The 16,920-nt window shown below is 39.7% G+C and overlaps 1 protein-coding gene across 4 annotated transcripts in view; it reads right to left on the bottom strand.

Annotated features, from left to right (window-relative positions):
• Positions 1–2,315: 2,315 nt before the first annotated feature.
• Positions 2,316–16,920, bottom strand: part of LOC144613242 (uncharacterized) — a 29,841-nt gene continuing 15,236 nt past the window's right edge. For 3 of the 4 annotated variants that reach the window (XM_078435076.2, XM_078435077.1, XM_078435078.1), the window contains one exon: positions 6,935–7,141. In XM_078435076.2, the coding sequence (XP_078291202.2) occupies positions 6,937–7,141 (205 nt within the window). In that variant the 3' untranslated portion in view covers positions 6,935–6,936. Of the gene's footprint in view, positions 3,269–6,934; positions 7,142–16,920 lie in introns of those variants that run through there. The other variant, XM_078435079.2, reaches the window with a different exon arrangement.

The raw sequence follows: 16,920 nt of genomic DNA, 5'->3' as shown, positions 1-16,920 counted from the left end.
CAATGACTTCTTCCTTACTTCACACCCCAACCCAAATTATAGTAATCTATTACCAGCCACAGAGAAATCTCCTTAATGGGAAAATGCATGTAAAGTGCTTGAAATTATGCTTGGAACACAGTTCTGACAAATATTAGCCATTATTATTTTTATGTTAATTATTGTTTTCTGCCATTATTTTGCTGCAGCTGGTAAGAGACTCTTCACTTAATCTCCACTAAATAAATTCTGCATCCCAAAGTCCCCATGTGTTTTCCCTGTTCCTGTCATTATGAATAATGAGACTTCCAAAGTGTGTGTTGTACTCCATACTGCCAGCAGAGGGAGCAAGGAGTTCTTCATAAAAGTAATCTTGTTTCTGCCTCAAGTTGGCAGAACAGTGATAGTGTTCGTCTTTGGGGCGGGGCGGCATTACATAGACTAGCTTCACAGAGAAGCAGTTTTTCCATTTCCAACTGTGGAAGGGGGAAAAATGGTGTCTCCTCATCTCCCAATTTCATGGGCCAATGCTTCTTCTCCATCTCCATAGAAATTACTGAAAAACCTACTTCACCACAAACAGTTCATTGCTTCACTACAAAACTCATTGAACTAACAATTTATTTACGCATTCACAATTCATAATTCACTCATTCACAAAGATGGGTATTTAACAAAGACTTACCAAATCCTAACTGTGTGGTTGAAAATATGAGCCATGTTTGGAGGAGTAACAGAAAGATCAAGTCAAATAATAAAAGAGAACAGAAATGAGAGAGGTTTGGATATATCTTCTGGGTGCCAGTTTGAAGCCAGCTCCAATATGAGGCTAACAAGCTATTTAATGATCTGACTTCTCATTAGTGATAATTCATTAGCTCATCAATGTTATACATGTCTGTTAATAACCTCCTGCATATGGCTCCCTCTAGAGGACAACGAGATTTTTAATTTTCAAAACAGCTTTCTTTGACTTTTTTCTCCATGAATTTGTTTAACACCTTAAGTTTATGCTTCTCTAAGGGAGTTGACACACATAATAACATCTAATTCTTGCAGTGGACCTGAGACTCCCAGACAGTCATTATTGTTAACTTTATTTATACACTAGTCCTCTGTTATCTATTGAATAGGGGAAGTTAAGTACAGGGTGTTATTAAATAAATGAGAACTGTAATTTACCATCTTGATTTCTAACCCAATATGATATTCAGGGTAGAACTATTGATAGTAGGTGCTCAATAAATACTTGCTGATTGCATGTCTGGTACTATTCTGCCTCACTTTGTTTCAGGGACAGCTTCAGATACTTGCTATCAATTAAATATTGAGGAAGAGTGGGAAGAGAAGAGAGGGAATGAAAGGTAGAGAGAAAGAGAGGAATAATCATCAAGAATATGGGTTTAAAAATAAATGGAATGGTGGAAAAATTCTGGAACTAAATAGTGGTGATGGTTGCACAACATTGTGTATGTATCTAATGACATTGGATTATGCACTTTAAAGTGGTTAAAATGGTAACTTTTATGTTATGAGTATTTTACCACAATTTAAGAAAATGGTGTCAATAGGGGGTTATTTGCATTCTGACCACAGAGGGAACCAAATACAGGGAAGGGTACAGGTATACTGAAGTCTCTTTCTCTCTGTCTCTTTTTTTTAATGTTTATTTACTTTTGAGTGAGAGAGAGAGTGCAAGTGTTGGAGGGGCAGAGAGAGAGGGAGACACAAGATCCAACGCAGGCTCCAGGCTCTGAGCTGGCAGTGCAGAGCCCAATGCGGGGCTTGAACTCACAAAGGGTGAGATGATGACCTGAGCCAAAGTCAGACGCTTAACCGACTGAGCCACCCAGGAACCACTATACTGAAGTCTCTTTAAAAAGCATTCCTGGGGCGCCTGGGTGGCTCAGTCGGTTAAGCGTCCGACTTCGGCTCAGGTCATGATCTCACGGTCCGTGAGTTTGAGCCCCGCGTCGGGCTCTGTGCTGACAGCTCAGAGCCTGGAGCCTGTTTCAGATTCTGTGTCTCCCTCTCTCTCTGCACCTCCCCTGTTCATGCTCTGTCTCTCTCTGTCTCAAAAATAAATAAACTTTAAAAAAAAAAAATTTAAAAAAAAGCATTCCTACTCTGAAGAAGAGCTGGCCTTGTATTTTATGTTGGTCTCAGCTATGGATAGTGATGCCTGAAGGCACCCACTGGGCTCAAGATGAGCCCCCAAAGACATTTGCTCAACTGGAACCAATGTTGTGGCAGGACTGGCCCTTGTGGTTCTAATAATGATTGCAAGATGCACCTCAGCAACAACGATCAGGGAACTTTGGAAAAGCAAGGTTTATTACGAACAAGTACGGAGGGTACGTGGCATGCCTGGGCAACACAGTGAGGTTGCAGGATGAGAGAAAGAGAGAGAGAGAGAGAGCACAGACCTAGGGTTCTGCCTTCTTATTGGGGTTGAGGGTGAGGTACCTTGGGTTTCATGGTTCTAATCTTTATTGGTGAATTTAACACATAAGAGCAGGAATTAGAACACAGAAAGGGAAAAGCAAGTGGCCAGTTTTCTAGGTCCCTTAAGGATTTCTAAAAGGGGAGCTTCATGGGTGGACTGCATGGCTCCTTACGGAGTGCTGTGGCCAGCAAGGTGTTTACTGGAGATGCATGTCTTTGACGTGGAGGCTTTGGCCGTCAAAGCTTAATGTCAGGCACATAGATTATAGCCAAAATAGCTGTCAGGCGCTGACACTACATCTAATGATTTTTCATAGTCCTTTACAAAGATCAAATTTTATGTTTTGATATACCAGTTGATCAGCATGTTGAATGAGTGTTACATTTTTTTCTGAGAGAAAATTTCTTCTAATTCTACGCAACCAATTTTTTATCAAAAAAAAAAAAAAAAGACAACTGTTGAAACCTGGAGCTAGTTCTTTCTCATCATCCTTCGGGACTGAGAACTAATCCTATATAAATAAATTCAGAAACACAAATAGACCCTGTTGGGACCAAGGCATTTGTTCAGGGGAGACTCCACGTCCTCCTTAAATTGGCTCATAATGTCGGTGAGAGAAGAGTCATCGTATTGGTTTCCAAACAGTTCTGACAACTGTATCAGAAGTCATCGTGCTGGTGTGAAAAGAATCGTCATGATGTTCAAAACATTTTGAGTATTTCTGTGCAGCCAGCTGAAGAGAACAGTTCTTTTTGCCTTAACCACATGTATCCTAAGCTTTTCTGCTCTTCTGTTTCCTGATGTACGACAGACAGGCAGTTCCCAACCTGTAATCAGCTTTCTCTAGAATGGACAAAAAAAAAAAAAAAAAAAAAAAAAAAAAAATCATGCCACATGCTAAGGAATTCAACTTTTGCGGTTACATGTTAGTTTTCCTAATTGATAAGATTCCCTGCTTTAAGGACGTAAAGCCCTAGGAGCAACTTCCCTATTTGAAACGTTCAGTTTTTTACATGTGCTTCCATCTGTGCACTATTCCTGCGGTGAGGTCTGTTCACACACACAGCAACACTCATTCTTGATGTCCAGGCTCAGTCAGGTCTGAAGAATGGCTGTCATTTCTTAGACTCACCTGTGAATCTGTGAGAAGTGACCGGAATGAATCAGACAGAAACTGATGGGATTAACTTCCTTTTGTAATCTGTTTAACTTACTAGCTTTGCTCTCCTCTTCTCATAGAAAATTATTACTATTTTGCATATTGCATGTTTGCAGAGCCGTGTAAGTTAATGTCTCACATTATCAAGAGTCCCTGTAGTCCTCAATGAGGGCAGCCAGTTTGTTGGTCAATTAGAAAAGAGCAAAAGTACATACCTAGAAGGGAAAGTATTCAAATCCATCCTTTGTATCTCAACATTCTGTGTCCCCAAAATATTCATTTCCAGGGATGCATGGGTGTTGAGGTACTCAGCAAAAGTTGGGGTCTACTAGTGGACTTCAGGTTGCCTTCTAGAGTCTCGATGGCATTCCCAGAAGCTTACATGTCACATTCAGCCTGCTTAAAGACAAGCATTGGCACCTCCTTATGCATTGGGGTCCTCGAGATTCAGCCGTATCTTCGCTACATGGACGTGCCTTTCTTCTTCCCATACAACAGCCTTTCCACTCAATTACATGAGAGGAGAGAAGAGGAACGAGTTGAGGATAATAAATCCTGACCATCTTGCAGATGAACTAACCAACCTGAGCACAAGAGGAACAGGAGGATGTGAACAGGCTAGAAACACATATAACGTGAGGCTGGTCTCCCTGCTCTGAGCAACATTCAGTCATCATGTACTGGGCAGCCTTTATTCTGATTGGTTGGTGTCTTTGCCATAGGATTGGTTGAATATTTTTTCTATTTATTTTACACCCTTTCATATTTTCCACTTTTACAAAGATATTATATTTATATATAAATTATAAATATAATAAATGTTTATAAATTATAAATATATATAAAATATATTATAAATTATAAATATATATAATTATAAATTATAAATATAGTAAACATATATATAACATTGTGCAAACTTAAGATGCACAATATAATTATTTGATATTTATGTTTATTGTGAAATGATTATCACAATACATTTAGTTAACATCCATCACTTCACATAGCTATATCTATTTTGCTCATAAGGAAAGCAATTTTCAAATATTTAATACAGTATTAGTAACTTTAGTCACCATGCTGTACATTAAATTCCCAGAACCATTTTCTCTTATAGCTAGAAGTTTATAATCGACCACATTTCCCAATTTCCCCATCCTCCTACCCCCACCTCTGGTAACCACCAATCTTTTTTTTCTATGAGTTTGGGTGTTTTTTTAGATTCCATATGTAAGTGAGATCATATCATATTTGTCTTTCTATCAGACTCATTTCACTTAGCATGATACCCTTAAGGTTAATCCATGTTGTTGAAAATGACAGGATGTCCTTCTTGTTAATAGCTGAATAACATTCCATTATATATGTACCATATTTTTTTATACAATCATCTGTCAATGGACATTTAGATTGTTTTCATGTCTTTGCTTTTGTAAATAATGCTGCAATCGAGATGGGGCTTGTTGTCTTGCAAACTCGAGAGTTTCCTGGGTGAAATCTGAAGCAGGTCCCTGTACATGGAGGGCAAGGAGAGACCAAAGAATAAGGCAGGCCGTTCCTTTCTTGTATGGTCACAAGACAAGTAGATCTCCTGACTTGCTCAACAGAACCTTAGTTTATGCAGAGGCCTTAACTGCGTTCAGTCAAGTATTTAGTCCATTAGTCTTTCAAAGCTGCATTCCTGAAATAGCTCCAGCTATGGGAATGGTGGGCAGAGCATACCTTCCAAGGACAGGGAGGGAGCGAGGAGCCTCCAACCACCCAAGTTTCGTATGGGGGTCAACCAGAAGTCACATCCTCTTAATTACCTCTTCCAACAGGGATATAGATAGCTCACTCAAAATAGAAATTTCATTTCCTTCAGATATACACCAAGAAGTAGAATTTCTGGACAATATGGTAGTTATATTTGTAATTTTTTGAGGAACCTCCATAGAGTTTTCCACTGTTCTCACCAACAGTGCATGAGGATTCCCTTGTCTCCATGTTAAACAAAACAAAACATCCTGTCAACCTAATATATTTTATCTGCAATGCTGTCCTTCAGAAATGAGGGGAAAATAAAGACATCCCTGAACAAACAAATGCTGAAGAAGTTCTTCACTACTTGCAAGGAATACTGACAGAAGTTGCCAATTAACATGGATGCCTATTAACATGGATGCCAATTAACAATTATATTTGTAAAACTCACTGGTGATGGTAAATATATAGTCAAAGTCAGATTCTCTGATATTGTAATGGTGGTACATAATTCATTTACAATATAGTTTAAAAGTTAGAAAACAAATGAGTTAGACATAACTATACTACAATAATTTGCTTTTGATCAAATATTTTGAGTGGTCACCTCAACTACTGTCGCTTGGTTGAAATGCTATGTATCATTTCATCATTTTCAAAACCACAGGAAAGTTTTTTTTTTTCCAAACAAAGGTGAACAACCTGAGATCACAATATGTTCTGGTCATTAACTAATTAGTTAAGAGGCTTAGGACAAGCCACTTTCTCTGTGGTCTAGTTTCCTAATCAGAAATACAGGAATGGAATTAGATAACACTGGAAGTTTAATCCAGATCCAAAGCTGTGTTTATCTGGTTATGTACTTACCAAATACAAAAACACAAGTTACTGCTGCTGATTATGGAGGGTCATTCTTGAGGAAAGGTCACTGTGTCCCATATGGGAGATGCTCGTGTATACAGAGGTATTCATTCATTGATCAGCTATTTATTGAAAGTCTCCTAAGTATCAGGCACAGAGTTAGATGCTAGGACTATTTGCAGTGAGAAAATACATCTATGGACCAAAATTAAGTGAGTTTAAGAGTTACTGGGCAGACTTATTCTCTGCAAGAGACCATGGGCTTTGGGTTCAAATAGACTAGCTTTGAATTCCAGGCCTGTCCTTTAGTAACTGTCATTCAGACCTTGGAACCATACATCCCATTTACAAGGGATTATTCAGTGTGTTTGATGGGCTAAGTTTCTACATGGGTAGCTATAATAAGCCACGTGTTCATTTGCATCTTGCAAATAAGCTCTTTTAGCTAGAGATTTTCATTACTAGTCTCTTCCTTGTGGGATGAAGTTCTTGTAAGTTGGTAATTGCATCATGCCTTTAAGCAGGAATAACTAAGTTTAAATGTATTCCTGATCTATAGATTTATTAACGTGTGAGCCCTAGTTAATTTGAGCAGCCTTTGAAAATATTCTTAGGAAACCTAGGAAATGAAGGAGAAAGGAGGCCTGTTTGTGAACAGATGGTAGGAGCAGGTAGGAAGGAGGATGAGATTGAATCTGTAATGAACAAATACTCCTCTTCATTTTATATTAACCAGACAGCTTTATTATTTGATGAAATGACTTGCCCCTTTATATACTTCTTTTCTGGTATTTAATAACTGAACTGAGCATTGCTTCAGTGGTATACTGGAAACTTCAGTCCCAGAATTATAAGAGTCTGTGATTGAGGGAGTAGGGTAATCAAGGATAGGGCCCCCATATTCTAGTCCATCTCTCAGCAATGTTCTCTCCTCAGGAAATGCAGACAAACTGGATTAGAAGGGTGGACAATAAGCGAAGTAACAAACAAACAAGAAATCCACAAAAATTTTACGTTCCAAATTATTAACACATATAAATTTATGGTTCAGAGAGAGAGAGAGAGAGGGAGAGAGAATACTGTAATGGTCAAAGATAAATTAAAATAACAACAACACAGCCTAGATCCTAAAGGTTTTAGATTCTAAACCCTGGATCCCAGTGTTTTTGATTGTTCTTTTTGTTTTCTTTTGAGTTTAGTTTTATTAGTACAAGAATACTTAACATGAGATCAACCTTCTTAAATATTTTTATTTTTAACTTTTTTTAATGTTTATTTTTGAAAGAGAGAGAGAGAGAGGGATAGAGAAAGAATGAATGGGGGAGGAGCAAAGAGAGAGAGAGGGAGACAGAGAATCTGAAGCAGGCTCCAGACTCTGAGTTGTCAGCACAGAGCCCAATGCGGGGCTCGACCCCACGAACTGTGAGATCATGACCTGAGCCAAAGTCAGACACTTCACCGACTGAGCCACCCAGGCATCCAAGCCTTCTTAAATTTTGAGTGTATAATACATTATTGTTGACTATAGTTACAATTTGTGAGCACATTCATCTTGTTGTATTGAAACTTTATGCTCATTAATTTAGTAACTCCCTTTCTCCCCTTTCCTAAGCCCCTGGAAACTAACATTCCACTACTTGATTCTATGAATTTGACTATCTTAATGCATGATATAAGTGGAATCATGAAGTGTTTGTCTTTCTGTGATTGGCTTATTTCACTTAGCCTGTCTTCTAGGTACATCCATGTTATTGCACATCATAGAATTTCCTTCATTTTTAAGGCCAAATAATATCCACTGTATGTATACACCACATTATCCTTATCTATTCATTTCTCTATAGATTTAGGTTGTTTCCAGAACTTAGCTATTGTGAATTATGCAGTAATGAACATAAGAGTGTTCATATCTCCTCAAGATTCCAATTTTCATTTTTCTGGATACCCAGAAGTGAAATTTCTGGATCATATGATAGTTCCATATACATTTTTTGAGAAATCTCCACACTGTTTTCCATAGCAGGGACACCATTTTGCATTCCCACCAATAGCGTACCAGGGCTCCAATTTCTGTACATCTTAGCCAAAAGTTATTGTCTTCTGTGTAAGGTATTATCTAATTGTGGTTTCGATTGTTATTCCCCTGATGATTTGTGATGTTGAGCCTTAAAAAAAAAATACCTTTTAGTCATTCATATGTATTCCTTGCTGAAATGCCTACTCAAGTCCTTAGGCCATTTTGTATTTGGATTATTAGCTTTTTTCACTGTTGAGTTGTACAAGTCCCTTATATATTTTGAAGACTAACTCCTTATCATAAATATGGTTTGCAAATATTTTCTCTGCCTTGTACTTTGCTTTTTTCACTCCTGATTATTTTTTTTGCTGTACAGAAGCTTTTAAGTTTGATTCAGTTCCACTTGTTTATTTTTTCATTTTGCTTTGTCTGTGCTTTTGTTACAGTATCCATGGAATCATTGCTAAGACCACTATCATAAAGCTTTCTTTTTGTTTTCTCCTAGGAGTTTATTATTTCAGGTCTTGTATTTAAGTCTTTAGTCCACTTTGGGTTTGTTTATATAACATAAGTATCTAATTTTTTTCTTTTTTTTCCTGTATATATCATCTTCTCAACACCATTTGTTAAGAGATTATTCCCCATTGTATATTCCTGGCACCCTATTGAAGATCAGGTTACTGTATATAAATGGATTTATTTCTGGACTATTTTGTTCCATTGGTCCACTGCATATGTTTGTTTTTATGCTGATACCATACATTTTTTATTATAATAGCTTTGGATGTAATTTGAAATCAGAAGTGTGATGCTTCCAGCTTTGTTTTTCCTTCTCAGGATTAATTTAGCTATTCCTTACCTTTTGTGGTAAGGAATTAAAAAAAAATTTTTTTTAATGTTTATTTATTTTTGAGAGACTGAGAGGGACAGAGCACGAGCAGAGAAGGGGCAGAGAGAGAGGGAGACACAGAATCCGAAGCAGGCTCTAGGCTCTGAGCTGTCAGCACAGAGCCCAACGCGGGGCTCAAACTCACAAGCCATGAGATCATTACCTGAGCCAAAGTCAGATGCTTAACTGACTGACCTACCCAGGCGCTCCCATATAAATTTAAATTCTTTTTTCTATTTCTATAAAATATGCCACTGGAATTTTCATAGGAATTGAATTAAATCTGCATATTGCTTTGGATGGTGTGGACATTCTAACAATATTAAGTCTTCTAATCTACAAAATGTGTTTTTATTTGTAGCTTATTTAATTTCTTTCATCAGTGTTTTGTAATTTTGAGTGTACAGACCTTTCACCTACTTGGTTAGTTTACTCCTATGTATTATTTTTATGTGATTTTAAATGGGAATGTTCTTCTAATTTCCTTTTCAGATAGTTTATTTTTAGTGTATAGAAACACAAGTGATTTTTGTATATTGATTTTATATCCTGGAAATTTACTGGATTCATTGATTAGTTCTAACAGCTTTTTGGTGGACTCTTTAGTGTTTTCTCTATATAAGATCTTATTGTCTGCACACAAGAACAATTTCACTTCTTGCTTTCTGATTTGTATGCTCTTTATTTCTTCTCCTTGCCTAATTGCTCTAAGACTTCTGGGACTATATTAAATAGGAATTGTCTTTTTCCTGATCCAGGAAGAAAAGCTTTCATTTTTTTCAAAGTAGATATTAGCTATTAATGATGTAGGCTGTTGGCTTTTTATATACGGACTTTATTATGTTGAAATAACTTACTTGTATTCCAAGTTTACTGCCAGCTTTTGATCATGACAGGGTATTGAATTTTGGCAAATATTTTCTGTATCTATTGAGACAATCATGTAAATTTTAGCTTTTATTTTGTTTAATATGGTGTATCACATTAATTGATTTTCATATGTTGAACCATCTTTGTATCCCACAGATAAATCCCACTTGATCACAGTGTATGATCCTTTTAATATGTGGTTGGATTTGGTTTGCTAGTATGTTGTTGAGGATTTTTGTATATATATTGATCATGGATATTGGCTTATAGTTTTCTTTTCTTGTGATGTCTTTGCCTGGCTTTTGTATCAAGGTAATGCTAACCTCATTAATGTGTTTGGATGAGTTCCTTCCTCTTCAATTATTTGGAAGATTTTGAGAAGGAATGGCATTGATTCATCTTTAAATGTGTGGTAGAATTCACCAGTGAAGCCATCTGGTCCTGGGCTTTTCTCTGTTGGGAGATTTTTGATTACTGATTCAATCAGGTTTTTTTTTTTTTTTTTTTTCTCAACCGCTTTGGAAATAGAGAAATAGAGCTTAGGAAATATAAATGTGTATCAGGATAAAATTCCCATGGGACAAAGTGTTTTGGAGTTAAATATTAGTGTATGTTCAGAAAAATAGCTAATAGGTAATTCTAGCCTTGTCCTTTGACCCCCTCCCACACACACATTCGCATACACACACTTTTCCCCTTTTTACCATATTAAGTGGAATCTTGTGATCACACTTTTGGGCTATCTCCTCTAGTTAATCCTCCAGGCACATAAGAGCCTAGTACAGGCTTCTCTTATTTTCTGTATTTAGAACAGTCACTGACTCAAGATGATAAAGCAGAATGTACACACCTAGGGAAATGTGGTCTGGAGACATTTGCACTCGCCCCAGCTAGGAATATTTATTTTATTTTTGCATATATGAAAAAAATGCCTTACTCTGTCTGGAAGGAGTCTTTGTGGTTTTCGTCAAAGAGACAGAAAAGAGGGCACTGCAAAAGTGGGTGAAAGTTCTCTGAAGATCCAGGAGGTGCTCCTGGTTCTCCACCACCATGTAGAAGAGGTGAAAGTGAAGCAGAGTGAGATAAACCCACTTGCTCAAGGCCACACTGGCAGAGGGTAGAGGTAGAAGGAGTATTTTCAACCTCAAACGCTGGTTAGGTTTTTCTACTGTACCATTCTCAAAGCCATCAGAGGAATACATTCTGTAGTCCCAAACCTCTAATCTGCCTATGTATGAAGAATTCCTTCAATATCAAATGTGTAAATGTGGATAATATACTCAGTGTCAGGACCAAGCACTGACCACTGGCTTGGAGAAGTATGACATAAGATATTGCCTAATGGTGGTAACATAGCTACATAAAGCTGTCTATAATTATTTGCTTAATCTCCAAAGAGGCCAAAGATGCTGGCCATAGATCAGCCAGCTATATGGAAGGGTGCCTTTTACTTCATTACACACACAAATGTTCAGCTGGGCATTGTAACATTCCTGTTTGTCCCTGGTTAAATATTTTTCAGTGCAGGCTTTGGAAATCAGTGCAACCTGTGGGCACTACCAGAGAAAAATAAACTACATATATTATACCACTAAACATCAAAAGAATGTCACAGAAGCGCGTTGGGGTCAAAACTGAATGGGAAATGGGGAGAGGGAAGACATTTGGCCTGCTGCTCAGAAGGCAGTCAGCACAGGCTCTGGATTTAGATTGCCTGGGCCACAGTTGTACCTCTGCCTCTGTTTGAGATAAATATTCCGGGAACCAGATTCTGATACAGGGATATGATTGCACTGTTGAATCAAAACATGTAGGGGAGTAAAGGAGTAGGGTGAGGCAGAAGGAGAAGTTGAATAGATACAATGCAGGGACAATAGAGAGTCTCCAGGTTGCTCTGGAGTTAGAATGACCTACTGGGATCATTCTGTGAAGCGGCGGTGCCAAACCTTTATATCTCTATACTAATAAGTCATTTGACACAAGCAGTTCCTGGAGAGGATTGTATTCTGGGGTGAGGTGATCTCTTTCCAGCTGAAGAAAGTCCCCCAGAAGGTCTCAGCTGATAGCTGTCAGCTGTCAACACTTCCAACAGCTGAGAGAATGAGTACATTAATCATAAAGTTGGAATCTTGGTGATGCACAGTGTCCTCTATGGTCCACTGCTTGTAGCACTCAGATCCAATTGTTTCATATAATTTGTGAGAATAGCACAATTAGGTTTATGTTGTTCTCTTTTGCTAAAGAAATTTAGAAGAAAAAATTACTGGAATAAACTATTGGCCCTGTTACTGCAGCTGACCTTGAAGGCACAACTTAATCTCATCTTGCCTCTTCCCTACTATCAGTTCTCAATTCTCTGCACCCTCAGCTAACACTTCTCGTAGTATCAGAGCTAATTTTGTGGGGTGACTGATACATGCATCTGATATGAGGGACATGAGTGCTTGGGAGACATGCTTTCCTTAGGCTAAGGCCACTGGTCTTCTGTATTTACCATCAAAATTAGCAAGAGGCACTATAGTAGGTGATTTGGGTACCTAAAATATTCTTCCCTGTTTATAGTATATAAGAGCTACCTCCATCAACAAAGACTACCTTATGTGTTTATTCTAGTCAAGATGAATCTTTGTACTTTCTAGGGTGAAAGAAGTCCAGTTATAATCAACTCGTCATCAAATGGTTGTGTTTTTCTTTGTTTGTTTTGCTTTGTTTTGTTTTGTTTTGTTTTTATAGTTGGTTGGTCTTGAGATGGGATGCCATCTGTTTTATGATGGATGCCCTCTGGTTAGTGTTGACGTTGACATGTGATATTAGGATCATTACACTTCATGCCTACTCTCATAGGTCCATCCACATTTCTCTTACTTTAATTCCTTGTTCCCAATCTTTCATTTTTATGCAAAGTCTGAGCCACAAAACAAATTAGTTGTTATTGTTCATGGTCAGTGTATATATTCTTTCCCCAGGCCACTACTCTATCTATACAAAGAGGAAAGAAAGTACACTGGCCAAACTTTGCCCAATGGGAGTATTGTACCTCCTTGTCCCTTTTAATATCACTGATGAGTGTGGCTGAAATTTGGCTTTGTTCCCCTTCTGTCAGCTAGTCTTAAGTCACTAACCCATGTAGCCATAGAGCTGAGCTAAAGTAGAGGAACCCACGAAACATTGGTGGTTGACACGGGGGTCTGGACTACCTTCTTGTGCCATTTATTTATGCCCTCTCCAAGAGGTATTTGTTATATATTATGACTTCATGGGTCTTATGAACTCAACTCATGATGGATAATTATGGACACAAGGTTACTTGAAGCCCTTTTTTCCAAATCTCAGAATATTACTGGTGATCCCCCAAACTACATTATGTTTCTCATATTGTAGCCTCCAAACAATTCCCTATGACATCCTTTCCCATCATAGATATTTCTAATATCATAGGATCTGCATTATATATATAGCCCAAGTAGCAGAAATACTTATATAGTAGCCTAAACATGTTGGAGACCCCTTTCTTATTTTGAATCCCAAAGCTGATAATGTTTTGTATCACTTGGAAATGGTTCACAACAGTATTTCTAAGTATGAAATAATCTACCTCCAGAATCTGAACAGGCTTACCAGGATGCCATGCTCTATTAGCCACTTCCATAGCTTTCTATATAGTAAGACCATATAGTTGCCAGCCTAGGTGTTCATTGTTATAGACTAAATTGTGTCCCCTACAAATTAATACATTGAGGCCCTAGCCTCCAATGTGACAATATTTGAAGATATTTCCTTTGAGGAGGTACTTAATGTTGAATGAAATCATAAGAGTGGAGCCATAATGTGATAGGACTGGTGTCCTTATGAGAAGAGAAAGAGACACCAGGATTGTGTATGTACAGAGGAAAGGCAATGTGAGGACCCAGAAGGAATCTCCCTGAAAACCAGGAAGAGAGACCTCACCAGAAGCCAGCCCTTTTGGTACCTAGATTTTGGAGACTCCTGTCACTAGAACTCTGAGAAAATGAATTTGTTATTTTAGCACCCAGTTAATGGTATTCTATTATACAGCCCGAGCAGACTAATTATAGTCGTTATGGTACCTGTGCTTACCTTGCTTTTAATGAAAATCTACCACCTAGCCTCTATTATTGCTATTACTGAATCCAGCTCTGTAACAACATCTACTACTGTAAGTGCTAGCCTGTGGAGGACAGCCACCACTGAGCTTCTCAGTGATACTTAGTGATTCTTCTCTCTAGTGTGGTACAGCCTCTCCCTAAGGAATGTGGTGAAAACCTCAAGACAAGGGAAGGCAACCTGGCTATGTGCACGTGCATGACAACATAGACCGTCCATTCAGACTGTATGTTACCATATATGGGAGACAAAGGAGCAAAAGTTGTACAAAAGGCTATACCCTACTGTGCTTTAGGTTCAGTTTTTCGGGTATGAACCCACTGAGCCAATGCCAGCATGACTAATAAAGTTGCCTCCTGGACAGAAAACTTCAGTGTCCCATTTCTCTGTGCAAGAATCCTGCTACATTTCTTGGGGCCTCACGTCCATGATTCAGAGACAATGCATTTCCACCTCCTTTGTCACTAGGGTGTGAAACTTGGAGTAACGGGAGAAGCAACCTCACCTGGCGCCATCAGACTGCTTGATCTGTAGGAGGCTAGCCCCTCCTGGTGTCCCAGGGGGAGGGCCCCGGATGCACAAAGGAACCTGGTGAGGCCCAGGAACTAGCTCAGGGAGCTCCACCTGTCAGACTGGTAAGAACCTGGGTTCATTTTGGTAGACCTGTCCCTAAGAGGCAGAGGGGGAGCCAGATCACCTCTCAGTTGCCTGAGTAGTTCTATAAGGAACAAAACATCAACTCTAAGGCACTGGGCAGTGGGTTGGAGTTGCTGTGTGACTGTGTGTGAATGAGATGGACAGTGAAAAGATTCCTACCTGCCCAATGGGCAAAAGTGAGTGTTGAGTCCCAATCTGTGGCTCTGTGGCCATCTGATATGGCTTAGGGCAGTGTCAGACTTTCTCAGGAGTCTTATCTGGGTCAGGGCTTGATACTGAACCCGCCAATGCTAAGAGGTGCCTGAAATATCTCTGAGAGGAAAGCAGCCAGAAATGGACAAATCAGGTGTGTGTCCTCTCCAAATTGTCCCTCCCTTCCCCCTTTTTCCTCTCTTGTGCATGAAAGTTGTCCATTAGGGGGAGGAAATGGATGGAAAGTAGAGTAAACTAACTCCCCTAGAGTGTGTGTTGAGGAATTTCAAGAAGGGATATTCAGGAGATTATGGTGTGAAATTAACTCCTAGAAAGCTCTGGACATTCTATGAAATTGGCCATAATTCAGGGTGGGCTGGCTCTCCAAGGGCTCACTTGATAAGGAACTAGTTGGCCTAGTGTTCAGGGTCATTGTGGGGAATCCAGGCCATCCTGACCAATTTCCTTACATTTACTGTTGGCAAGACCTGGTCCTATCCCAGCTGCCTTGGTTAAAGTCTGTATTGAAGAGAACTGTAAAATTATGAGGGCTCGTGTCATGGCTTCCTCCAAATGCTGGCCAAAAACTGAAAAACCTATACACTAGGGAGATCCTGGGGAACCCCACTGCCATATTCCCCACTGTACCCCTCACTGCCACCTGTGCCTCCAGCTGTCTCGACTACCGAGACCCTACCAGAGCCTGCCCCTAGTTCTGAGGCCTCACCACCTCTCCAAATGTGACCAGCTCTCCCAGAGTACCAGTTATAAACCCATATACCTCTCCTGGAAGGCAACTACAAGATCAGGCTGTAAGAGACAGTCCCTCCCTGCAGCAACACTGGGGAGCCCTATAGATGCCACTGAGGAAAACTAGGTTACCCTTCTATTATGATAAGGAAGGCCAGATCCAAGGAGGCCAGCATGTTTTTGTGAACCAACCCTTTACCACTATGGACCTCCTAAATTGGGAGTACCATACTCCCTCCTATGATTGAAGCCCCAGGCTATGATTGAACTAATGCAGTCCATAATTCAAACCCATCAACCTACTTGGACAGACTGCCACCAGCTTCTCCTGACCCTCTTCATTACGGAGGAGTGTCACTGAATTACCCAGGCTGCCCTAAAATGGTTAGAGGCGAATGCCCCGGCTGGGATAGTGGACACCCAGGCCTATGTTCAGGCTCATTTTCCTGGGAAGGACCCCAAATGGGACCCAAATGACTTAAGTGTAGACAGAGGGCTTGCAAGGACTAAACAGTATCAAGAAACCCTTCTAAATGACATGAAGGAAGGAGGAAAAAATGCCATAAACATGAATAAAACATCAGAAGTGCTCCAGGGACCTGAGGAGAGCCTGAGCTAGTTCTATGAGAGACTATGAGAGACTAGAGGCATTTTGTCTCTATGCTCCTTTTGACCCAGAGGTGCCCATTAACCAGTGGATGGTCAATGTGGCTTTCATAGGTCAGGCCCAAGGGGACATCCAGCATAAGCTGCAAAAGCTAGAGGATTTTGCTAGCACACATGCCAGTCAGTTGCTGGAAGTAGCTACTAAGGTATTTGTCAACCATGACCAGGTGGCACAGAGGAAAGAACACCAGAAGATGCAGAAAAAGGCAGACTGGTTAGCTGCTGCCTTGGTGGAGCTGTCGAATGCTCCCAGAAAGGTACCCTGCAGGGCCAGGGCTGGGGCCAAAAGGGGAATGGAAGGGAGGATCATCTTGCCCAGGACCAAAGTTAGGATGGAACTGGTATGCTCACTGTCCTCAGGAAGGCCACTAGAAAAACGAGTGTGCCCTGCAGCTGGGTAATTCTCAGCAGGGCCCCAAGCAAAAAGAAAGAGGTCATGTGGTCTGGGGCCAGTAGCTACCAGCATCAGGGCCTCAGGGGCCCCCAAAGATGATTTTGTGGGGCTAGCCACCATGGAAGACTATGAAGAGGACTAGGACAGACCAGAGTCTATTTTGATAGGC

This window comes from Panthera onca, chromosome D2 (assembly GCF_046562875.1).
Source record: "Panthera onca isolate mPanOnc1 chromosome D2, mPanOnc1 haplotype 2, whole genome shotgun sequence".
Lineage (NCBI taxonomy): Eukaryota > Metazoa > Chordata > Mammalia > Carnivora > Felidae > Panthera > Panthera onca.
The sequence above is the reverse complement of the archived record's forward strand: the minus strand, read 5'-3'. Positions and strand labels throughout refer to the sequence as shown.